The sequence below is a fragment of the Salvelinus namaycush genome, chromosome 8 (genome assembly GCF_016432855.1).
Source record: "Salvelinus namaycush isolate Seneca chromosome 8, SaNama_1.0, whole genome shotgun sequence".
In the NCBI taxonomy this organism is placed as follows: domain Eukaryota; kingdom Metazoa; phylum Chordata; class Actinopteri; order Salmoniformes; family Salmonidae; genus Salvelinus; species Salvelinus namaycush.
Window position 1 is genome coordinate 18,789,924 of NC_052314.1, and position 26,006 is coordinate 18,815,929.

Below are 26,006 nucleotides of genomic sequence, written 5' to 3' on the forward strand. Positions count from 1 at the left end.
AGTGAGACTGTCCTTGTGTTTTTACACAAGGTTGTTTTTCTATGTTTGAGTTTCAACTGCTAGGGAAGAGAAGACAACTTCTACTAGGCAGACTCAATCTCACAGCCACAAACATGAATCGAATCGTGCTACCACAGCAACCTCCCACTCTTCTTATGGCTGGGATCCCGTTAACGGGATCGATATGACAACAGCGAGTGAAAGTGCAGGGCGCCAAATTCAAAACAACAGAAATCTCATAATTATAATTCCTCAGACATACAAGTATTTTACACCATTTTAAAGATACATTTGTTGTTAATCCCCCCCACAGTGTCCGATTTCAAAAAGGCTATACGACTAAAGCACACCATCTGATTATGTTAGGTCAGTACCTAGTCACAGAAAAACACAGCCATTTTTCCAGCCAAAGAGAGGAGTCACAAAAAGCAGAAATAGAGATTAAATTAATCACTAACCTTTGATGATCTTCATCAGATGACACTCATAGGACTTCATGTTACACAATACATGTATGTTTTGTTCGATAAAGTTCATATTTATATCCAAAAATCTTAGTTTACATTGGCACGTTATGTTCAGTAATGTTTTGCCTCCAAAACTACCGGTGATTTTGCAGAGAGCCAGATAAATTTACAAAAATACTCATAATAAACATTGATAAAAGATACAAGTATTATACATGGAACTTTAGATAAACCTCTCCTTAATGCAACCGCTGTGTCAGATTTCAAAAAAAAATTACGGAAAAAGCACACCATGCTATAATCTGAGTTCAGAGCCCAAACAAGCCATAAAGGTATCCGCCATGTTGTGGAGTCAACAGATGTCAGAATAGCATTATAAATATTCACTTATCTTTGATGATCTTCATCAGAATGCCCTCCCAGGAATCCCAGTTCCACAATAAATGTTTGATTTGTTCCATAAAGTCCATAATTTATGTCCAAATACCTCCTTTTTGTTCGCGCGTTCAGTACACAATCCAAACTCACGACGCACGGGCAAGTCCATGCGAAAGTTCAGAGGAAAAGTCATATTACAGTTCGTAGAAACATGTCAAACAAAGTATAGAATCAATCTTTAGGATGTTTTTAACATAAATCTTCAATAATGTTCCAACCGGAGAATTCCTTTGTCTATAGAAATGCGATGGAACGCAGGTCTAACTCTCACGTGAACGCGCATGGTCAGCTCATGGCACTCTGCCAGACCCATGACTCAAAGGGCCCTCATTCCCCCCTCCTTCACAGTAGAAGCATCAAACAAGGTTCTAAAGACTGTTGACATCTAGTGGAAGCATTAGGAAGTGCAATATGACCAATATCCCACTGTATATTCGATAGGCGATGAGTTGAAAAACTACAAACCTCAGATTTCCCACTTCCTGGTTGGATTTTTTCTCAGGTTTTTGCCTGCCATATGAGTTCTGTTATACTCACAGACATCATTCAAACACTTTTAGAAACTTCAGAGTGTTTTCTATCCAAATCTACTAATAATATGCATATATTAGCAACTGGACCTGAGTAGCAGGCAGTTTACTCTGGGCACCTTATTCATCCAAGCTACTCAATACTGCCCCCAGCCATAAGAAGTTAAAGGGGAAGGTGCACATTTGTCTCATCTGTGATATTAGGCCACCCAAAATGAAATCCCAAAAATATTTTGGCTGATAAAAAAATCTGAGTGGCTGGTAGATTTTTCAAATCTATTTTCTACTAAGCTATCATATGGAATTGTTTAAAGATGGTTATATCATGGACAATTTAAGCTATTCCATTTTTTATTTTAGGACCCCTTTAGGTATAGAATTTTATATACAAAATATTATTTGGTAAAATATGGAATTTCCCCCTTTACTACTATAGAAACACATTGAATAACACATTAATAAATGGCAAGAAAGAAAGTAAAACATATAGAATAAGGTTTTAAAGTGTCTCTTATATCTAGCAGATATAAGCAAGCTCAGCAAATATTTTTGGACACATTTAACCCCTTATTTTTGTTGGCACAAAACTACCTCCATACTTCCATTAATTTGTATGGGTTACCTTCCGATGAGTCCCGTGACACTTGTGGGGGTCTTAGAGCACACCATCGTGCTCGTGAGTCTCGCCTTTCCATAGAGTGGTCATAATAGTTAGTAGGCCAAACCATTCGGACGCTACAGACATTTTTGAGAAGACCAATTTTCGGGATGTCTCCTGGTCTGACAAACTAAAATGCAAATTAATTACTTAAAAATCATACAATGTGATTTTCTGGATTTTTAGATTAGATTCCGTCTCTCACAGTTGAAGTGTTCCTATGATAAAAATTACAGACCTCTACATGCTTTGTAAGTAGGAAACACTGCCGATTTTGCAGGTTATCAAATCCCCACTGTAGATGTCTGGTACATTTCTCAAATATCCGTTAAATTAAAATCTTGCCGGTCACGTTGACCAGTGCCAAAACGGAAACCCTGGTTTGGACTAAAGCTAAGCCCAATGAGCCTTAACCCACTTCATGTTCTTAGTCATCGATTGTTTTGGTTAAATGTGATCCGTCTATGACAATACCATGCAACAGGTCATGTTTTTCTTAGGATTATCAAAGGGAAAGCTGCTCAGCTAGTGTAGTAAGAAATTCGAGAAAGATTTCTAACAGAAAGCACACGTAATGCAGAGAACATTTTGCATGACAGAGTAGCTTAAGGAGTTTCCTTTGCCACGGGCTTTGCATCTTGCTGTGTATAATTATTTTAACATGCCGTTCCGACCTCCTCTGCTTTGACAGTCAGATGGTATGGATTTTCTGGAATGCTTGAAAAGACGTGTCTACAGTGCACACGTCACCCATTCCTAGTAGAGTCAAACTGTGTAGGTCTAGACAATGTCTTGATATTTTGTAAAATATTCAACATTGTCAAACTCTATAATATAGGCAACATGGGGAGCTACAAAGCAGTTTATTTGTTTTAATGTTTGCATTATAAGTTAATTATTATAGGAATGCCTTAGGCTGTGGTTTCATTTGTCTGTTCTGATAATAGCACCAAGTCCATGGCGCCATGCAAGGATTTTATAGGAAATTCTAAATGATTAGAATCAGAATTTCTTGCGGACATTGACTTGGTAAATATACATTGAGCATCACTTAGTGATGTTTCAATTTGCTTTTGTCTAGGCTGTATCGCCACCTTCAGATGTGATCAATGTGAAACATAAAACCGTCTCCATGCTAGCTGCCACGTTGGAACAGTTTAGTTGCATTTCACAAACAGTTTTTCTATCTCTATGGGCAACAAGGTGGCATGACAACAAAGACTGATGTTCCCTCCTCCACTCTGTCATCACCCCGCCGGAAAAACAGGAGACAAATGATCATTAAAGAGAGCGACAACCACATGCAACAGATTACCTTCAGGACACTTAATTCATCCCTGCCCATCTGCTTTGTTTTCCAGGAGGTTGACTGCTCCTCACAACTGTACTTTCTTATTCTCTAACACAGTGTTATTCATCTTAGGAGTGGATGTAGAATGGGGATGGGAGGTGGTGGAGGAAATCTGCAAAGGGTTATAGAGGTGGGGGTGAGGGAGGTGTATGGGTTAACACAGTCTCCTTGGCAACCGTTTGATAATCCTCCGGCTGTCAGGCCTGCGCTCCACATGGTAACGGATGGCATCTCTGTGTCGACGGGCTGTGACCAGAGGTGGAAACGGGGAGAGAGTGGATCCAGGATCAGTGGCTGGTTTAGCGGCCCCTTGAATGCACCTTGAATGCACCTCTCATCTAATAGCTGGCCACGTCCCCTCCTCTCCCTCCAGCATCGCCATCTGCAGATCCCAAGAGCTGCTTTGATTGGATTAGCCATGAATTCATGAGACAGGCTTGAAGAACAGCCTCTGTCGTGGAAATCTCTTATCATATCTTAATTAGCTTTTTGTGGGTGCATGCGCCTGTGTGCTATCGTTATGTTTTTTTTATAGAATCAAAAAGAAGCCAACCTGGGGTTCTTACAATGGGGATGGCTATTAGATTGGTTACCCAATATAGATTACATTGATTTAACTATTTTCAGAGTAGAAAGTCTTATGGAAAGCATGTTGCTTCTCTTTTGAAGTACATTTATCTGTTATATAACTGAAGGAATAGGCTAGGAATTGGACGTGGGGGCAGGATATGGTGAACAAAGAAATGGTGCACACATGTCCCCCATAGGCAGGAGTTTAATGACAAGTGTCCATGCTTTATTGCCTGGTTGTTTCAACTTCCGATGTGCAGTAAAATCCCCTTGAGTCGGACTAGTCTGTGGCAGTGCTCTCCTCAAAGTGCTTATGTCTCCTTCCTGCTGCATGGATTATACATGTTGGAAAAGTAATCTGTGCTTGATTTTCAAAGTAATTGTTGTTTTTGGAATGGGGAGGTGTAAGCCAAGCTTCGAGGATTGGCTGTTCCCTTTCTGATGATTTAAACATTCCTCCTTCATTTGACCACTGAGTGCATAAAAGAGAGAGAACAGTTGAAACCAGCATGGCGTTTATATTTTTTTTTATATAATCTTTCTTCTCCATGGCACAGGAATGAGTCTGCCCTCTGTCTCCACCCCGGTGTCTGAAATGAATAGCTTACGTATTTATTGTTGTAAGTTTCTGCTTAGTGTGATATAGAGGGATCAGTTGGGGGGATGGCATTGTTTGGTTTGGGAAGTATTCTGTTGGTTGCATAGCAACAGGCCCCTGGAAACGGGAGTGGACGGTGTTGCCACTAGCAACCGTTGTTGCTCTGCAAACAATGTGGGCCAGTGCAAACAAGAGCCAAGACTGTGGGCTCCTGTTTTTAATTGAACATCTGTATGTGTTTTTCTCTGATTGAGCGCTATTTAAGTTAGATTTGTCAGTGACAGATGTTTAAATCTTGTTCAGATTTTCATACCAAATAGCAGGTATAAGTTTATAGTACTGCACGCTTACCTTTAAGAGGTCTACCAAATTAACATTGAAATGTGTGTTATAGATCTGTCATTCTCATTGAAAGCAAGTCTAAGAAGCGGTAGATCTGTTCTATGTGCACTATTTTTATGCTTCCCGTTCTTAAGTTTAGTTTTTGTGTTTTTTACTTTCGGTTTTGTACACCAGCTGAAAATAAAATATTTTTGGTTTAGATAGTACAATGATTCTATACACTATAATTGTTTGTTTTGTCACATAAACTGACATTAAGGAAACAATTTGAATTTTAGCAACCAGAAAATGGCGGAGTGATTTCTGCGTAGGGCATCTTTAACAGAGGGAAATTGGTCCGCTCACACAATTGTCTAAATTTCTAATTTGTGAGTTGCTTGAGTGAAGACAGGATCATTTTTTTGAGGTTTGTGTGTGAAGTTGTCTCAGGGTTGTGAGGTGAAAGTCTCTGTTAAAAAGTGCAGCCCATTCACAATTGGGTTCTGCAGTGGCTTGCCGGGGCTCCCGCAGTGTTTCTGCAGCTCATAGCAGTTGGTGGGGAATTTGTGTGGCTTTTAACCTTCACGGGGGGGCTCAACTCAATGTGGCTGGGGGAGAAAGCCATCTAACCAGCCTGCCTGCCTGCACTCCCTCCCTCCTCCAGTCCAACGCATGGCGCACTTCCAAAGCACCCACTTAATTGAGCTTTAAGCATGAAAACTTAAAAGGACAAAGCCTAGGTTTATGAGTCCCTGCACCACCCCACTCCACTGCTCCCTCTCCCCCCTTCAGTGCATAATAACCACGCTAAGGAAAGAAGTCCAAAGATAACTGCAGGGATTGTTATCAGTGTATTTATAACTCAACTGACACCCCATGGACAAATTCCTTCCTTTTGAAACATCTGGCCGCTGGAGCTTTAAATAAATAAAAAATAATTTTTAAAGATGCAGTCCGGGATCTTAAACACTTAAAAATTCTTAACATATCATACACATTTTGCAATTTAAAAATAAAATGTAATACTTTTTTTTGTAGGATGTAGCATATCATACAGAATGGATGACTTTGTATACAATTGTGCACAATTTTTCGGGGACCTGTTTTGGCTCGTGAGCACTACTTTTAAAACAAATGGCTGAATTTATACAAAAGCTCTGGACCATCACTTTAACTTCTTTCAGAAAATGCTAAATGAGTACTGCGATTATTTGCTGTTGTATTACAAGTTTGCCACAAGGAATAATGCAAGGAATAGACAAATAATGGAGGATTGTCTGTCTATATTCTACTCTGGACCCTTACAGACTGGTGCTAATTTTGCCTCCTGTCTGACAAATACATATGAGAGGGACTAGAGGTGGCTGAAAGTGACAGAGGCTGTTTGTGACTGTTTCAAGAGGTTACACAGAGAAGGACTGGACTTGGCAGTCTCCTCAAACAGCTTTATATTGCGTGAGTTCCTATGTGATTAATGCTTAGACAACGATTGGCAAATGCCAGCCTAAAGTAATGGAAGAATTTCAACATTATCGACACCACTTGGCTATAAGGCTATTTATTACTTATCTAGACAGGAGTGTCTTTGGAATCCTCCTGTGTGGAAAATGTCAGTGGCACACCAGCTCTGTGGTAATCCATGCCAGGGTTTCTGTTAGGAAAATGTGGTGCCGGACATTTGACCGGCACCGTTTTAATTTACCCGGACATTTGAGAAATTTACCGGACCCATATGCATTGGGTGCATAACCTGATTAGGGCGTCCACCCACGGTGCTCAGAATGACAGAAATCACATTTAGATTATGGTAATTCACATTAACAGAACATGCAAGTTGAGGATGTAACAACGATTACCCAATTCTGACGCACACTTTGAAGATGTTAGAATAACTGTCTGCATTTACTTTTCCTCCGCTAACAAGACGAGTAAGGAACAGCAAAATCACTAGCCTGTGTCAATCTACTATCACCCATAGTAGAAAGTCTAGCAATTCTATTGGTCAGCCTGTTGAGAAAGAAATAGCTTATCCCATGCAGACTCTGAGACAGTTGTGGGACGATAGATCCCAAATTCATACAACAAGTAGGCCTAGGCTACATTATTATTATTATTTTTCAAAGCAATGTGTCTAATGCAACAGACCAGAACGTTTAGCTTAAAATGTTGAACTATTATTTCTTCACATTATAAGTGCGCAGCAATACGCACAAGGCAGTAGGCTACGTGTGAATGTTCGTTCTATAATGCAATTGGCAGGAAATCACTGTTGTCAAAAGCATATGACAGATATGAAAATATCCATTAGAAATGTAGAAGGAGGGGAGATCTAATATGCAACAACTAGCTTGGGTTGCTAATATGGTTAGTATTGTGCCTTTGGCTATTGGGCAATGAAATAAAGTTTTTATGTAAAATAATTGCTTCCACGGATATGGTCGGATTTTGGCTAAGCTATTTTGAAGCCATGTTAGACATGCCTCGTAATATGTAGTAAAATGTTCAGGTTTCAAACAATTAAGTATATGTTTTCAAAATGCATACTCTTCCAGCTCATTGCAAAGTGGTGTGTGATGTGCTGATGAAGCCTGCCTTCCGTTGCCTATGCATTTGCTGTTTGAGATGCTGTAGCAGTGAAGACATCAAAACTATGAAATAACACATATGGAATCATGTAGTAACCAAAAAAGTGTTATAACAAATCAAAATATATTTTAGATTCTTCAAAGTAGCCACCCTTTGCCTTGATGACAGCTTTGCACACTCTTGGCATTCTCTCAACCAGCTTCATGAGGAATGCTTTTCCAGCAGTCTTGAAAGAGTTCCCACATATACCGAGCTCTTGTTGGCTGCTTTTCCTTCACTCTGCAGGTGTGTTTTGGGTCATTGTCCTGTTGAAAAACAAATGATAGTCCCACTAAGCGCAAACCAGATGGGATGGTGTATCGCTGCAGAATGCTGTGGTAGCCATGCTGGTTATGCCTTGAATTCTAAATAAATCACTGACTGTGTCACCAGCAAAGCATCCCCACACCATCACACCTCCTCCATGCTTCACAGTGGGAACCACAAATGCGGAGATCATCCGTTCACCTACTCTGCATCTCACAAAGACACTGCGGTTGGAACCAAAAGTCTAAAATTTGGACTCATCAGACCAAAGAACAGATTTCCACCGGTCTAATGTCCATTGCTCGTGTTTTTTGCTGTGCAAAGCTGTCATCAAGGCAAAGGGTGGCTACTTTGAAGAATCTCAAATATAAAATATATTTTGACTTGTTTAACACTTTTTTGGTTACTACATAATTCCATATGTGTTATTTCATTGTTTTGATGTCTTCACTATTATTCTACAATGTAGAATATAGTAAAAAATAAAGAAAAACCCTTTCAAGAGTAGGTGTGTCCAAACTTTTGACCGGTACTGTACATAGGCTAAAAAACATTAATTCGCAATGGAATTTTTTGTTCTTCTCCCGGAAAATTGGCCTGCACCATTTTTATTTATCGGCTTTTCTAAAAAAAAATATATATATATATATATATATATAATATAAAATAATGTATCAGACAAAAGCCGGCTTTTACCGGCTAATGGAAATCCTGGTTCTTGTCCATTGTTGTGAAAAATAGTACTTCACAATCATGTTTCACAATTTCCTTTAATAAGCCTAGGTATGGTGTTGCTCACAACTAATTGTCCTCATGCCCTAATGTTAATCTTTTATTATTTGTCATCTGTCTTTAATTTAGTGTGTAGCTCTGAAGATATTTGACACCAGAATCTAAGCAATCACAATGCATTTTACATTAATTCACTCACTCTCTAACTCTACTCTCTGTGTCAAAACAGATTTTCAAAAATACTGAAATTTAAAGTGCTTGGGGTGTTTGAGCAGAGCTGAACAGCACCTGTTGCCCACCCACTAGCTTGACTCTAATGATTAATGACTGTCTAATCAAACAGTATTAAAAGCAGCCTGTTAATGGACACTAAGCTATTCGTGCTTCAGGCAGTGTAGTACTGATCTAACAGGCAGCAAGCAAGCAGTGTTACTGTTTACATATCTGCTTTGATTATGGTAGATGTGATAAAGCTTTGTGTATTATTATCCTGTGTAATGATGTGGCTTTTATAGCAGTAATTGTGTGTATATATAGGGAGTGGTTATCAGTCTGTAAATTATTTCCTTGTTGAGCCCGTGTCTGAAATCTGCAGTTGAAACAACAACAACAACGGGGCACCCTGACACTGTTTTGGTAAAAAGTTGAGCAATGGGGCTAGATAAATCTATCATCGTCTGCACATCTATCACTCCAGTGTTAGTGCTAAATTGTAATTATTTTGCCTCTGGCCTATTTATTGCCTTACCTCCCTACTCTTCCACATTTGCACACACTACATAGATTTTTGTATTGTGTTATTGACTCTACGTTTGTTTATGTGTAACTCTGTTGTTTTTGTCACACTGCTTTGCTTTATCTTGGCCAGGTCGCAGTTGTAAATGAGAACTTGTTCTCAACTAGCCTACCTGGTGGAATAAAGGTGAAATAAAAAATAAATAATGTAACCACTCTCAAATTCATAGGCAGGGCTATGGATGCAAGGAGTGCTCACCCATGAGATCCAAATGATAGTTTTAACCACGTTTTAAAGCTATACAGTATTTGTTTACATTTACACTGTTTACAAACAATGGAATTCTGATGGAGTACGACAGATGAACTAAGCTCATGAGGCATTTATACATTTTATTATTCAAGAATCAATAGGTATATATCATTAATTTAAAAGTCCACAAATGGATGTAGTAATCGCATATTGCCCCTTTACAGCTGCTCCTCCTGGACACTGATTGAGAATGAATAAGTAACGGAAGTGGCTTGTCCATGTCTGCTGACTGATTAGGCCTCATTTGTTTAGCTGCTGATCTTCTAGAGATGTTCTCCCTCCCTCCCTCCCTCCCTCCCTCCCTCCCTCCCTCCCTCCCTCCCTCCCTCCCTCCCTCCCTCCCTCCCTCCAAGACACCCAACCCCCTTCTCTCTCTCCCTTTCCTTCCCCTCCCCCCTTGCTCTGTGGCCACACTCGAAAATTTCTGTGCATGAGCTTTAAAAAGAAAAGAGAAAGGAGGGAGCAGCGGGGACGGAGAAGAGTGGGGCAAGGGTTGGGGGTGGTCGTCATGGATTCCTCACCATAGCAACTGGCAAACGTTTACAAAGCATTAAAGAATTTCCGCATATCAGCTGGATTATTGGAGCCCCAGAGAACGGCTCTCATTTGAAACAAATGCTGGATATCATCAGGACCCTGGCCGGGCTAGGAGCCCCACTGGCATTTCCTTTTTTTTCTTTCTTCCTATTTTGGAGACACTGTGGATGTCTTTTTTTTCTTCCCTATCCCCCTTGCAGTTCCATTCTTCCCTACAACCCCTCCCTATCTTTCTCTCTATGAAAGAGAGAGCCTTTGTGTCAGTCCATTTTTAGCTCTCCTCACTCACTTTTGCCATGCGGTGCACATTTTCACCCAATGCTAGTCAGAGTTTGGGTACCAGTAAGGGCCTCCTGAGTCCTGACAGTACTCACAACAATGGTTTTCACCACAACTTTTCCACCTGCTTCCTTCCTAGCAGCTGGACCTTGCTCTCAATCCCAAGTGGTGCAGTGGTTTAAGGCACTGCATTTTAAAAAAAAAATTTTTTTTTTAACTAGGCAAGTCAGTTAAGAACAAATTCTTATTTACAATGACGGCCTACCCCGGCTAAACCCTAACCCGGACGACGCTGCGCTGCTCTATGGGACTCCCAATCACAGCCGTTTGTGATACAGCCTGGAATCGAACCATGGTCTGTAGTGACGCCTCTAGCACTGAGATGCGGCAGGTAGCCTAGTGGTTAGAGCGTTGGGCCAGTAACCGAAAGGTTGCTGGATTGAATCCCCGAGCTGACGAGGTAAAAATCGGTCTTTCTGCCCCTGAACAAGGAAGTTAACCCACTGTTCACCGGTAGGCCGTCATTGTAAATAAGAATTTGTTCTTAACTGACTTGCCTAGTTAAATGAAGGTAAACAAAAATACAAATAATAATAATCCCACTCCTCTTCCCTCTCTCATCCCGCTCTCCCCTGTAAGTCCCAGCATGCAGAGTTCAGATGGAGGGTCCGATTCGCCGTCCAGTGTGGCGCTGCGTACGTCCACCTCCACCCAGGCCCCCGTGGTGCAGCCCGTCCCAGCCTCACAACAGGTATACTACTACAAAACCAGGCTGCACTCCCTCGCATGCAGCGCAGTGGTCTCTCTCACTCAATCACAACACTCTTCCTCACAGCACTCTCCCCCATGACCAGCAACACTTCACATCATGGTCTCTCTCAAACACAGAACTCTACATCAGAGTACTCTCTCACAAACATGATATTCTCCCCATGGGACCCAAACCCCTCTCTCACCATGCACTGGGGAAGAGCAGCAGAATTCTCAAAAACCTGTTGATTTCATTAATAATTTATCATGACAGATACCAGATTTATTACACTTCAGAGCAATCCTTTAATGTGAATGTATTTCCTGTACATTAAGAACCACATACAGTGCCTTCAGAAAGTATTCACACCACTTTACTTTTTCCACATTTTGTTGTTACAGCCTGAAGTTAAAATGTATTAAATTGAGATTTTGGGTCACTGATCTACACACACAACACCCCATAATGCCAAAGTGGAATGTTGTTTGTAGAAACTTTTCAAAATGTATACAAAATAAAAACTGAAATGTCTTCAGTTAATAAGTATTCAACCCCTTTGTTATGGCATGCCTAAATAAGTTCAGGAGTAAAAATGTGTTTAACAAATCGCATAATAAGTTGCATGGGCTTATTCTGTGTTCAATAATAGTGGTTAACATTGTTTTTTAATCATGTAGAGTAGTGAATTTCAAGCACAGATTCAACCACAAAGACCAGGGAGGTTTTTCAATGCCTTGCAAAGAAGGGCACCCAGCGATTTAATAAGGAGAAAAAAAAGCAGATGCTGAATATCCCTTTGAGTATGGTAAGTAGGCTTTGGATGGTGTATCAATACACCCAGTCACCACAAAGATACAAGCGTCCTTTCTAACTCAGTTGCTGGAGAGGAAGGAAACTGCTCAGGGATTTCACCATGAGGACAATGGTCATGTTAAAACAGTTGCAGAGTTTAATGGATGTGATATGAGAACTGAGGATGGGTCAACAACATTGTAGTTACTCCACAATACTAACCTAAATGACAGAGTGAAAAGAAGGAAGCCTGTACAGAATAAAAAATATTCCAAAACATGCATCCGGTTTGCTTCAAGACACTAAATACAGCAAAGAAATGTGCTTTTTGTCCTGTATACAAAGCGTTATGTTTGGGGCAGATTTTAAAGCATGGTGGTGGCTGCATCATGTTATGGGTATGCTTGTCATCGGCAAGGACTAGGGAGTTTTTTGGGGGGATAAAAATAAACAATACAGCTAAGCACAGGCAAAATCCTAGAGAAAAACCTGGTTCAGTCATCTTTCCAACAGACACTGGGAGACGAATTCAACTTTCAGCAGGACAATAACCTAAAACACAAGGCCAAATCTACACTTTTGCTGAATCATTTTTTAAAGACTAATGGCCAAATATTGTACAATCCAGGTGTGCAAAGCTTTTAGACTTACCTAATAAGTCTCACAGCTGTAATCGTTGCCGAAAGTGTTTCTAACATTTATTGGCTTAGAGGTATGAATACTTATCTAATCAGGATATATTAGTGTTTTATTTTTCATTAATTTAAATATTATCATTTTTCTTCCACTTTGACAGAGTATTTTGAGTAGGTCATTGACCAAAAATGACAATTAAATCCATTTTAATCCCACTTCTTTGTAACACAACAAAATGTGGAAAAAGTCAAGAGGTGTCTTTTCTTTAGAAGTATTTTAGACAGTAGGGGGTGTGTATCTGTTTTATAAAGGAATGCTTCTTGAAATTGTCCCAAATGCGGGTTTGCATAGTTGGGGGGAAAAGGGGAGCCCATGGCTACACCCCGAATTTGAAGGAAAAAGTCTGACTCAAAGACAAAGTAGTTATGGGATAATACCAGTTCAGTAAGTTGTAAGATGCAATCATTGGATGGAGCAAGGGTAGAGTCTCTCTGCTGAAGGAAGTGTTGTACCGCCTGCAAACCTCCAATGTGTGGGATGTTAGTGTACAAGCTCTCCACATCAAAAGTGGCCAGCAGGGTGCCCTATGGTATCCTTCCTAAGCCCTCTCAATGAGATCATGTGACTAGTGTCTTTGACATAAGATGGGAGATTCTCATCCATCAGTTTAATGTGGTAATCCACACATTTAGAAATGTTGGATGTCACAGAGTCGATTGCTGCTACAATGGGTCTACCTGGTGGAGGAGACACTTGTTTGTGTAATTTTAGCGACTGTGTAGAAAGTTGGTATCTTGGGAAATTTCACACATAGAAATTCAACTTCTTCTTTAGTGATTTGTCCTGATTCCAAACAGCTTTCCACTGTGGATGAGATCTTATGCTGGAATTCCAAGGTAGGGTCACAATTCAGTTTGCGATAGAAGTCCCCTTTAGATAGTTGTCGGCGACATTCATTCACATAGTCACATTTGTTTTGTATACAAATTCCTCCTCCTTTGTCACATTTGTTTATAATAATCGAAGGATCTGACTTTAAGTCCTTAAGAGCCATTCTCTTGTTGTCACGCCTTTTTTATGTCTCAATTTGGTTTGGTCAGGGTGTGATTTGGGTGGGCATTCTATGTTCTTTATTTCTATGATTTGTGTTTCTATGTTTTGGCCGGGTATGGTTCTCAATCAGGGACAGCTGTCTATCGTTGTCTCTGATTGGGAATCATACTTAGGCAGCCCTTTTTCCCATCTGTGATTGTGGGTAGTTATCTTTGTTAGTGGCACTATAGCCCTGTAAGCTTCACGGTTGTTTCTTGTTTTGTTGGCGACATTTACTAAACTAAAAGAAAATGTACGTTCACCACGCTACACTTTGGTCCACTTCTTTCGACGGCCGTGACACTCGTCTCTACTCAGGTTATCATAGGATTTGTGTTTCTGTTTGTCTTTCAGTAAGTCACCTACATGATTTTCAACAATCCTACAGAAGGTTTCTATGGAGGCATTGCGTCTGGGGGGAGGTATAAATTAACTTTTTGTTCCAAATGTAGTTCTCTCAGAGTTCTCGGGTACCTCAGCTGGGTTAATAGCTCCATCTCCTCTTTGACTCACGGTAGGACAGGTAAGTCTATTCATTAGCGTGGTAGACCTATGTATACATCTCACTGAGGATGACATTTCAAGTGGGGTCATGTTAGTTTCACTCTTATCAAAGAACTCACTCAATCTCATATTACGGAAAAACTTGAATAGATCTATCTGGACATCAAAGTCATTAACGTATGCAGTGGGTACAAATGTTAACCCCTTATTGAGAACACTGAGGTGAGCAGATGTCAGGGTCTTACTTGATAAGCTGAAGACATTTAGCGCCTGTTGGACTGGGGGCCCGTCCTGGGTCTCAATTGATAGGTGTTGCGGGGTGGTAGTGGATTTCTTCTTCCCCCGAAGTATGCGTCGAACCCTCTTACGTGCTGGGGGTGTTGGCCTCGACGGTGCCCCCACCCTCTTGTAGATAAAACGCTCACCGTTGGTAGAGGAGCCAGAGTTAGCCTGTCTGTGGATAGTTGGTCTGACAGAGTCACTCTGCATCGGTCATCGGCTTGTCTCTTCCTGTTTTTGGTTTCTTGTGCTTAGAGTCTCGCCAGAGATATATTAGTCAGATGTTCTTATCTTCCAAATCGCGTTTATACTTCTTGATTTTACTCTCCGTCAGTTCGGTCGTAATCTTAGTCTGAAGGTAAGCATTACTCTTAGTGAGATCATCCAGTTTAATAGGGTCATTAAGCTCGTCTCGTAGAGCTTGCTGTGAATTTTCAACTGAGGTTGCGATCTCGATAATATCCTTTTTAAGTTGTTCAATGATCAGAGTCATCAGGTCCAATGAACATTTATTTAGTATAGCACACCATCGTTCACAAAACTCTTCAGTGCGTTGGCCAAGTGAAGGCTCTTTTTGCCAACGTAGTCCGCGTGGGATAACTCCATTTCGAACATACTCACTTAAAGTTACAATGTGCAGGTGTTCTAGTTTTCCTGAATGAACAATCTTGGAATTCTTTACAAAGATTTTCCCAGGCGCCTTCTGGCCGGTCAAATAGAGACTCTGTTACTAAAATGTTGTCTCGTTGTTGTTGGCTGTATTCAAAAAGGCTCCGTTGGGTATCGTTAGAATTAGGTTCAGTTCCCATGTTGGCTAGGGAGTTGATTGATAAAGGTGCTGTCATCGAAAGATGATAGTAGATTTTTTTTTAAACATGAGCTGGCGCACACCCAGAATAATAGTTTGTGTGGGGGTGCTGACTAATGGCGAATAAACCCTAAACTATCAAAATAAAGAAAGTCGCACACTCCATGTGTAATCTCCCAGCAATTTAATGGGTATTTACCAACGTTTCGGCATCACTGTGCTTTATTCACGCTAATGTCATGAATACTTGAACCAGGTTATGTAGACACACAGAGCAATTAGTGTAACCAATGACAGTAGTGAGGGGTGTGTCATAATGATTAAGTTAATTCAAATTCATTAGTGAAACTGTTAAAAAATAGCATATTAAACATATTATGCTATTGTTATCATATAGAAACAATAGAATACTGTATATCATATTAGCATCAACATACATTATTGTATCATTCAATTTCACATAATCTCCTATTTCATTTTTGTTAAATGTAATGTTTTGGTTCAACCTTAATATACACTGCTCAAAAAAATAAAGGGAACACTTAAACAACACAATGTAACTCCAAGTCAATCACACTTCTGTGAAATCAAACTGTCCACTTAGGAAGCAACACTGATTGACAATAGATTTCACATGCTGTTGTGCAAATGGAATAGACAAAAGGTGGAAATTATAGGCAATTAGTAAGACACCCCCAATAAAGGAATGGTTCTGCAGGTGGTGACCACAGACCACTTCTCAGGTCCTATGCTTCCTGGCTGATGTTTTGGTCACTTTTGAATGCTGGCGGTGCTTTCACTCTAGTGGTAGCATGAGACGGAGTCTACAACCCACACAAGTGGCTCAGGTAGTGCAGTTCATCCAGGATGGCACATCAATGCGAGCTGTGGCAAAAAGGTTTGCTGTGTCTGTCAGCATAGTGTCCAGAGCATGGAGGCGCTACCAGGAGACAGGCCAGTACATCAAGAGACGTGGAGGAGGCCGTAGGAGGGCAACAACCCAGCAGCAGGACCGCTACCTCCGCCTTTGTGCAAGGAGGTGCACTGCCAGAGCCCTGCAAAATGACCTCCAGCAGGCCACAAATGTGCATGTGTCTGCTCAAACGGTCAGAAACAGACTCCGTGAGGGTGGTATGAGGGCCCGACGTCCACAGGTGGGGGTTGTGCTTACAGCCCAACACCGTGCAGGACGTTTGGCATTTGCCAGAGAACACCAAGATTGGCAAATTCGCCACTGGCGCCCTGTGCTCTTCACAGATGAAAGCAGGTTCACACTGAGCACATGAGCACATGTGACAGACGTGACAGAGTCTGGAGACGCCGTGGAGAACGTTCTGCTGCCTGCAACATCCTCCAGCATGACCGGTTTGGCGGTGGGTCAGTCATGGTGTGGGGTGGCATTTCTTTGTGGGGCCGCACAGCCCTCCATGTGCTCGCCAGAGGTAGCCTGACTGCCATTAGGTACCGAGATGAGATCCTCAGACCCCTTGTGAGACCATATGCTGACACATGCACATGTGTGGCCTGCTGGAGGTCATTTTGCAGGGCTCTGGCAGTGCACCTCCTTGCACAAAGGCGGAGGTAGCGGTCCTGCTGCTGGGTTGTTGCCCTCCTATGGCCTCCTCCACGTCTCCTGATGTACTGGCCTGTCTCCTGGTAGTGCCTCCATGCTCTGGACACTATGCTGACAGACACAGCAAACCTTTTTGCCACAGCTCGCATTGATGTGCCATCCTGGATGAACTGCACTACCTGAGCCACTTGTGTGGGTTGTAGACTCCGTCTCATGCTACCACTAGAGTGAAAGCACCGCCAGCATTCAAAAGTGACCAAAACATCAGCCAGGAAGCATAGGAACTGAGAAGTGGTCTGTGGTCACCACCTGCAGAACCATTCCTTTATTGGGGGTGTCTTACTAATTGCCTATAATTTCCACCTTTTGTCTATTCCATTTGCACAACAGCATGTGAAATCTATTGTCAATCAGTGCTGCTTCCTAAGTGGACAGTTTGATTTCACAGAAGTGTGATTGACTTGGAGTTACATTGTGTTGTTTAAGTGTTCCCTTTATTTTTTTGAGCAGTATATAATGAAGATCAACAGAGGGAACATATTAGATGTACGCTAATATTGTACAATCCTGGTGTGCAAAGCTTTTAGAGACTTACCCAATAAGACTCAAGCTGTAATCGTTGCCAAAAGTGTTTCTAACATGTTTTGGCTCCGGGGTATGAATACTTATCTAATCAAGATATATATTAGTTTTTTAAAAATAAATAAAACATTTGAGTAAATATTATAATTTTTATTCCACTTTGACAGTATTTTGTGTAGGTCATTGACCAAAAATGACAATTAAATCCATTTTAATCCCACTTCTTTGTAACACAACAAAATGTGGAAAAAGTCAAGAGGTGTGAATACTTTCTGAAGGCACTGTAAATGTATCAACAAGCATTAGCCTACATGTGGATAAAGGCATCATTGATAATTTGATATCATGTTGTTGTGTGTGATCAGGCAGGAGTTTCTGATTAGTGCAAGTAGGACCTATAACCTTGTATTGCCACAGCTGTTCAAAATTCTGAGAAAAGGACATTGGTTGACAAGAGAATCCATAGAAACCAAGCAGTTAAATATCCTTATGTTAATATTTTTGGATAGGGCATCATATTTGCCTTGACAGCTGGCTATGCTTGAGAAAAGACCGTTCTGACCTTAAGACCTATACTACACCACCTCTGACATATCTCAGGCTTTTAGAGAAAACAAATGGCATTTATTTTTGTTGTCATGAACACATCTCCCTTAACACTCCCCCAAAGAGGGAAACCAGAGGTAGTCATCTGCGACCGCCAAAGAAAAACGCTGGCCCCAAATTAACCTACTTTGCAGGTTGCCTGTAATTACTAAAAGCCTAGAATGGACCAACACAAAAATGTGTTGGCTGGTAAGCTGCACTGCTGCTGAGTAGCATCGTCTTTCCCACCAGCAGTCACTTCATATTTATGTTGAAGCTGACAGAAGAAAGGCACAAGCCACAATGCACATAAGGAAGGATATTATACCAAAAGTAATGTAGAAAATCCAGTCAAATCCCCTGTTCTGTGATTCTCTGGTGTTCTTTAAGGGCTTAGGGATTGTAGTTTTATTTTTTTGTGTGTAAATAGATATAGTGTGTGTCTGTGTGTGGGTATTTTATGTGCTTACCAATAATTGTGCGTTTCCTCTCCCTCCAGAGGGTGCTGGTTCAGGCCACAGGTTCGGCCCAGAAGGGAGCGCAGGTGCAGCAGCTGTCAGTCCCTCGGGTGCAACAGGTCCCTCAGCAGGTACACACTGTCTCCTTATCACCCCTTATTCCTTCTCCCCAGCCCCCAGGACACTCAGTCAGTCTAGCTTTAGCCATATGCACAGACCATGGCTCCATTCACAGTAGCATCAGACATATAGATTCAGATTACATTCTCCACTGTATTGTAAGCTTTCTTGCTTTGGAATGGTATGGGTTTCTAACGGATAGATTTGCTGTTAGATCTTAATTATATGTGCTTCAATTGCTCAGCAGGGATTTTATTTTTTCTCAGTTTGACACTTTGGACTCACTGCCACCTACTGACAGCACTGCGTTAAGATATGACCAAGATTATGATTATGGAAGACATGAGTTACATTGAAGTTTCTTCTGATTCATAACAAGCATAGATATCCTATCTAATGTCAAGGAATGAGAATATCCTATCTAATGTCAAGGAATGAGAAACAGTCTAGAGGTGGATACTCTCTCTTGATAATAGTGCTCAAAGGTTGATTCATGGGTTTCTCTCTCTCTCCATAGGTTCAGCAGGTCCAGCATGTTTACCCCTCCCAGGTTCAATATGTAGGAGAGGGGGGAGAGGCAGTTTACAGTAATGGAACCATGTAAGTACTGCGGTGCTCTTCATTTAAGGCAAAGGAACGTGTTCCAGGCGCCTTTAAAATGATTCTAAATAGAAAACCATTAAAGCTAATAGAACATTTAATGTGAGATTGTATATATATATATTTTTTTTTTTTCTTCCCACCTTTATTTAACCAGGTAGGCTAGTTGAGAACAAGTTCTTATTTACAACTGCGACCTGGCCAAGATAAAGCAAAGCAGTTCGACACATTAATCAACACAGTTACACATGGAATAAACAAACATACAGTCAATAATACAGTAGAAAAAGTATATATACAGTGTGTGCAAATGAGGTAAGATAAGGGAGGTAAGGCAATAAATAGGCCATAGTGGCGAAGTAATTACAATATACCAATTAAACACTGGAGTGAATGGATGTGCAGAAGATGAATGTGCAAGTAGAGATACTGGGCTGCAAAGGAGCAAGATAAATAAATACAGTATTGGGATGAGGTAGTTGGATGGGCTATTTACAGATGGGCTATGTGCAGTGATCTGTGAGCTGCTCTGACAGCTGGTGCTTAAAGCTAGTGAGGGAGATTTGAGTCTCCAGCTTCAGTGATTTTTGCAGTTTGTTCCAGTCATTGGCAGCAGAGAACTGGAAGGAAAGGCGGCCAAAGGAGGAATTGGCTTTGGGGGTGACCAGTGAGATATACCTGCTGGTGCGCGTGCTACGAGTGGGTGCTGCTATGGTGACCAGTGAGCTGAGTTAAGGCGGGGCTTTACCTAGCAGAGACTTGTAGATAACCTGTAGCCAGTGGGTTTGCGACGAGTATGAAGCGAGGGCCAGCCAACGAGAGCGTACAGGTCGCAGTGGTGGGTAGTATATGGGGCTTTGGTGACAAAACGGATGGCACTGTGATAGACTGCATCCAATTTGTTGAGTAGAGTGTTGGAGGCTATTTTGTAAATGACATCGCCGAAGTCGGGGATCGGTAGGATGGTCAGTTTTACAAGGGTATGTTTGGCAGCATGAGTGAAGGATGCTTTGTTGCGAAATAGGAAGCCAATTCTAGATGTAATGTTGGATTGGAGATGCTTAATGTGAGTCTGGAAGGAGGGTTTACAGTCTAGCCAGACACCTAGGTATTTGTAGTTGTCCACATATTCTAGATCATAACCGTCCACCTGCCCGCCCGTGATGCTGGACGTGCGGGCAGGTGCGGGCAGCGATCGGTTGAAGAGCATGCATTTAGTTTTACTTGCATTTAAGAGCAGTTGGAGGCCACGGAAGGAGAGTTGTATGGCATTGATGCTCGTCTGGAGGTTAGTTAACACAGTGTTCAAAGAAGGGTCAGAAGTATACAGAATGGTGTCGTCTGCGTAGAGGTGGATCAGAGAATCACCAGCAGCAAGAGCGACATCATTGATGTATACAGAGAAAAGAGTCAGCCCGAGAATTGAACCCTGTGGCACCCCCATAGAGACTGCCAGAGGTTCGGACAACAGGCCCTCCGATTTGACACAATGAACTCTATCAGAGAAGTAGTTGGCAAACCAGGCGAGGCAGTCATTTGAGAAACAAAGGCTGTTGAGTCTGCCGATAAGAATGTGGTCATTGACAGAGTCGAAAGCCTTGGCCAGGTCGATGAATACGACTGCACAGTAATGTCTCTTATCGATGGCGGTTATGATATCGTTTAGAACCTTGAGCGTGGCTGAGGTGCACCCATGACCAGCTCTGAAACCAGATTGCATAGCGGAGAAGGTACGGTGGTATTCGAAATGTTCGGTAATCTGTTTGTTAACTTGGCTTTCGAAGACCTTAGAAAGGCAGGGTAGGATAGATATAGGTCTGTAGCAGTTTGGGTCTAGAGTGTCTCCCCCTTTGAAGAGGGGGGCGATCGTGGTAGCTTTCCAATCTTTGGGAATCACAGACGATACGAAAGAGAGGTTGAACAGGCTAGTAATAGGGGTTACAACAATTTCGGCAGATAATTTTAGAAAGAGAGGGTCCAGATTGTCTAGCCTGGCTGATTTGTAGGGGTCCAGAGTTTGCAGCTCTTTCAGAACATCAACTATCTGGATTTGGGTGAAGGAGAAATGGGGGAGGCTTGGGCGAGTTGCTGTGAGGGGTGCAGGGCAGTTGACCGGGGTAGAGGTAGCCAGGCGGAAAGCATGGCCAGCCGTAGAAAAATGCTTATTGAAAATCTCAATTATAGTGGATTTATCGGTCGTGACAATGTTTCCTAGCCTCAGTGCAGTGGGCAGCTGGGAGGAGGTGCTCTTATTCTCCATGGACTTTACAGTGTCCCAGAACTTTTTTGAGTTTGTGCTACAGGATGCACATTTCTGTTTGAAAAAGCTAGCCTTAGCTTTCCTAACTGCCTGTGTATATTGGTTCCTAACTTCCCTGAAAAGTTGCATATCACGGGGGCTATTCGATGCTAATGCAGTATGCCACAGGATGTTTTTGTGCTGGTCAAGGGCAGTCAGGTCTGGAGTGAACCAAGGGCTATATCTGTTCCTGGTTCTACATTTTTTGAATGGGGCATGCTTATTTAAAATGGTGAGGAAGGCACTTTTAATGAATAACCAGGCATCCTCTACTGACAGGATGAGGTCAATATCCTTCTAGGAGACCCGGGCCAGGTCGATTAGAAAGGCCTGCTCGCTGAAGTGTTTAGGGAGCGTTTGACTGTGATGAGGGGTGGTCGTTTGACCGCAGACCCATTACGGATGCAGGCAATGAGGCAGTGATCGCTGGGATCTTGGTTGAAAACAGCAGAGGTGTATTTGGAGGGCAAGTTGGTTAGGATGATATCTATGAGGGTGTCCGTGTTTACGGATTTGGGGTTGTACCTGGCAGGTTCATTGATATTTGTATGCGATTGAGGGCATCAAGCTTAGATTGTAGGATGGCTGGGGTGTTAAGCATGTCCCAGTTTAGGTCACCTAGCAGCACGAGCTCTGAAGATAGATGGGGGGCAATCAATTCACATATGGTGTCCAGGGCACAGCTGGGGGCAGAGGGTGGCCTAAAGCAAGCGGCAACGGTGAGAGACTTGTTTCTGGAAAGGTGGATTTTTAAAAGTAGAAGCTCGAATTGTTTGGGTACAGACCTGGATAGTAAGACAGAACTCTGCAGGCTATCTCTGCAGTAGATTGCAACTTCGCCCCCTTTGGCAGTTCTATCTTGTCGGAAAATGTTATAGTTAGGGATGGAAATTTCAGGGTTTTTGGTGGTCTTCCTAAGCCAGGACTCGGCTAGAACATCCGGGTTGGCAGAGTGTGCTAAAGCAGTGAATAAAACAAACTTAGAGAGGAGGCTTCTAATGTTAACATGCATGAACCAAGGCTTTTACGGTTACAGAAGTCAACAAATGAGACCTGGGGAATAGGAGTGGAGCTAGGCACTGCAGGGCCTGGATTAACCTCTACATCACCATCATATATGTGTAATTAGGGTTGCAAAGATACCGGTAATTTTCCAAAGTTACTGGAATCTTCAGTAATTCTGTTAAGTAAAACAATTTCTTGCAGTCAAATTACCAAATCGCCCTCTCGTGGCCTCATGGGTGGAATGTTATTAATATTTTCATAATTATTCAACATTATTTCAATAAACCTGCCGAAAATCCGGTGTTTCTATGTGAAATAAGTCTGGCAGCACAACCGATTGACAAAAGTACTGCAAATTGAGAAATCATATGACTAAACTGTATAAAAAGAAGAAACTATACTATGAAACAAAAATAAATTATAGATAGAATGATAGTAAAAAGCTTTGGAGCACCTTAAATTAAATTTAGGGCAAAAAGGCAAACTCCGCTCCATCATTCATTGAATCAGATGACTCATCACAAAACCCACTGATATTGCCAACTACTTTAATTATTTTTTGGATTGGCAAGATTAGCAAATTTAGGCATGACATGCCTGCAACAAATGCTTACACTACACATCCAAGTATATCTTGCCAAGTCTAGGACCAAAAGGCTCTTCAACAGCTTCTACCCCCAAGCCATTACTGCTGAAGAATTCATAAAAATCGCCACCAGACAATTTACATTGAACCCCCCCCCTGTACACTACTGCTACTCGCTGTTTGTTTGTTACCTATGCATAGTCACTTCATCCCCACCTACATGTACAGATTACCACAACTAGCCTGTACCCCTGCACACTGACTCGGTACCGGTGCCCCCTGTATATAGCTTGTTATTGTTATTCTTATTGTGTTACTTTTTATTATTACTTTTTATTTTAACCTACTTGGTCAATATTTTCTTCTTCTTGAACTACACTGTTGGTTAAGGGCTTGTAAGTAAGCATTTCACGGTAAAGTGAATAAAGTTTGATTTGATATATCTGACCAAATTATGAAAGACAAGCATTGTAATTTTGAATTCCTTAAAGTGAGTGTAGAAGAGGTGAAAAAGTTGTCTATCAACAATGACAAGCCACCAGGGTCTGACAGTTTGGATGGAAAATGAGAATAATAGCGGAAGATATTGCCACATCTTCAATTTAAGCCTACTAGAAAGTGTGTGCCCTCAGGCTTGGAGGGAAGCAAAAGTCAATTTACCTGTCTAACAGAACACAGAGGATGTTATTTAATGGAAGCCTCTCCAACATAATCCAGGTAGAATCAGGAATTCCCCAGGGCAGATGTCTAGGCCCCTTACAAAACATTCACCTAACCTCAACTAAATATTGTAATAAATAATATGGGAAGTAGCGGTGACTAAACTGCTTGGAGTAACCCTGGATTTTAAACTGTCATGGTTAAAACATGTTTATATAACACTATCTAAAATGGAGAGAAATCTGTTCATAATTAAGCGCTGCTCTGCCTTCTTAACAACACCATCAACAAGGCAGGTCCTTCAGGCCCTAGTTGTCTCACCTGGACTACTGTTCAGTCATGTAGTCAGGTGGCACAGAGGGACTTAGGAAAATTACAATTGGCTCATAACAGGGCAGCACGTCTGGCCTTTATATGCGCACGGGGAGCTAACATTAATGATATGCATGTCAATCTCTCATGGCTCAAATTGGAGGAGAGATTGACTTAATCACTACTTCTTTTGTAAGAAGTATTGACAAACTGATTGCACCGATACATACCTCACAAGACATGCTGCCAGAGGTCCCTTGACAATCCCCAAGTCCAGAACAGACTATGGGAGGTGCACAGCATTACATAGAGCTTTGACTACATGGAACCCTATTGCACATCAGGTAACTGACACAAGCAGTAGTATCAGATTGAAAAAAACAGATAAAAATCCACCTTATGGAACAGCGGGGACTGAAGAGACACGGACACAGGTACAGGCACACGCATACGCACACAAACGTTAGCACTCTACACACATGTAGATTGAAATAATGTTGAATGGTGGTATTTTGTATTGTATAATATATGATGTACTGTTTTTATCTTTTCTAAGTGCCTTAATGTGTTTAGACCCCAGGGAGAGTAATGGGGATCCCTAATAAATACAAAATGGTTTTGTTTATTTCAGTCTTCTGTGATGTATATAAAGTATAATATCGGGATGCAAAATCCAAATGTAATACATTTCAACTCTGTGTAGACATGGTACAGGTTCCTTCTTTTTTTAAGACCATAAATGTGTGTGTGAAATGTGTACTTTTGTTTCAAAGTAGATTTGTTTAAGACTACCAAGAAAAACTGTGTGTGACCTTGATTTAGCCCACTGCAGTAAAAGGTTAACAGAAAATCTATGGAAATCTATCGTAACTTTGGTCATTTATACTTAAATAACTTTAAAACATTTATGATATTAATGTGTCCATGAGTTTCTAGTAGATATGCCATATGGTTCAAGAGAAAATAGCCTAATTATGAAAATAGCATCTAATCAACAATGGCATAGTTAATTGAAAATAATGCAACTCTTCCAACGACTGACTTTTTTCATAACTGCCACTAGTTTGACGCCAAAACATTGACAGCGAATACATATTGACAGAGTAAAATAAAAGTAAAAAAACAATGGTATTCACTAAGTTGATGGTTTGTATTTAGGATAATGTTTTAAAGCGTTGTCATTCTATTTTTTATTTTTAAATCATCTTATGTAATTATTTCATATATTTTACATGTGATAAGGCCACACAGAGGGCCAGAGATAATTACAGACACCTGTGATAATGTGAAGTACCCAAAAGGGCCCCTAGATATTTTATGATAGATTACATAAAATCCTTAAAAGATACAAAATTCTGGTAGTTTACTGGTAAACTTCTAAAGTTTCCAGTAACGTTCAAAGTGCCTTCAGAAAGTATTCATACTCCTTGACTTATTCCACATTATGTTGTGTTACAACCTGAATTCAAAATGGATTAAATATTTTTTTTCCTCACCCATCTATATACACTGCTCAAAAAAATAAAGGGAACACTAAAATAACACATCCTAGATCTGAATGAATGAAATATTCTTATTAAATACTTTTTTCTTTACATAGTTGAATGTGCTGACAACAAAATCACACAAAAATGATCAATGGAAATCAAATTTATCAACCCATGGAGGTCTGGATTTGGAGTCACACTCAAAATTAAAGTGGAAAACCACACTACAGGCTGATCCAACTTTGATGTAATGTCCTTAAAACAAGTCAAAATGAGGCTCAGTAGTGTGTGTGGCCTCCACGTGCCTGTATGACCTCCCTACAACACCTGGGCATGCTCCTGATGAGGTGGCGGATGGTCTCCTGAGGGATCTCCTCCCAGACCTCGACTAAAGCATCCGCCAACTCCTGGACAGTCTGTGGTGCAACGTGGCATTGGTGGATGGAGCGAGACATG

At 41.3% G+C, this 26,006-nt stretch overlaps 1 protein-coding gene across 1 annotated transcript in view; it reads left to right on the forward strand.

Annotated features, from left to right (window-relative positions):
• The window catches only part of LOC120052477 (DNA-binding protein RFX2-like), a 59,952-nt gene that overhangs the window by 10,406 nt on the left and 23,540 nt on the right, over positions 1–26,006 (forward strand). Inside the window, exons 2-4 of the mRNA XM_038999411.1 lie at positions 11,061–11,172; positions 18,523–18,612; positions 19,119–19,201. Of these exons, the coding sequence (XP_038855339.1) occupies positions 11,068–11,172; positions 18,523–18,612; positions 19,119–19,201 (278 nt within the window). The 5' untranslated portion in view covers positions 11,061–11,067. The remainder of the gene's footprint in view (positions 1–11,060; positions 11,173–18,522; positions 18,613–19,118; positions 19,202–26,006) is intronic.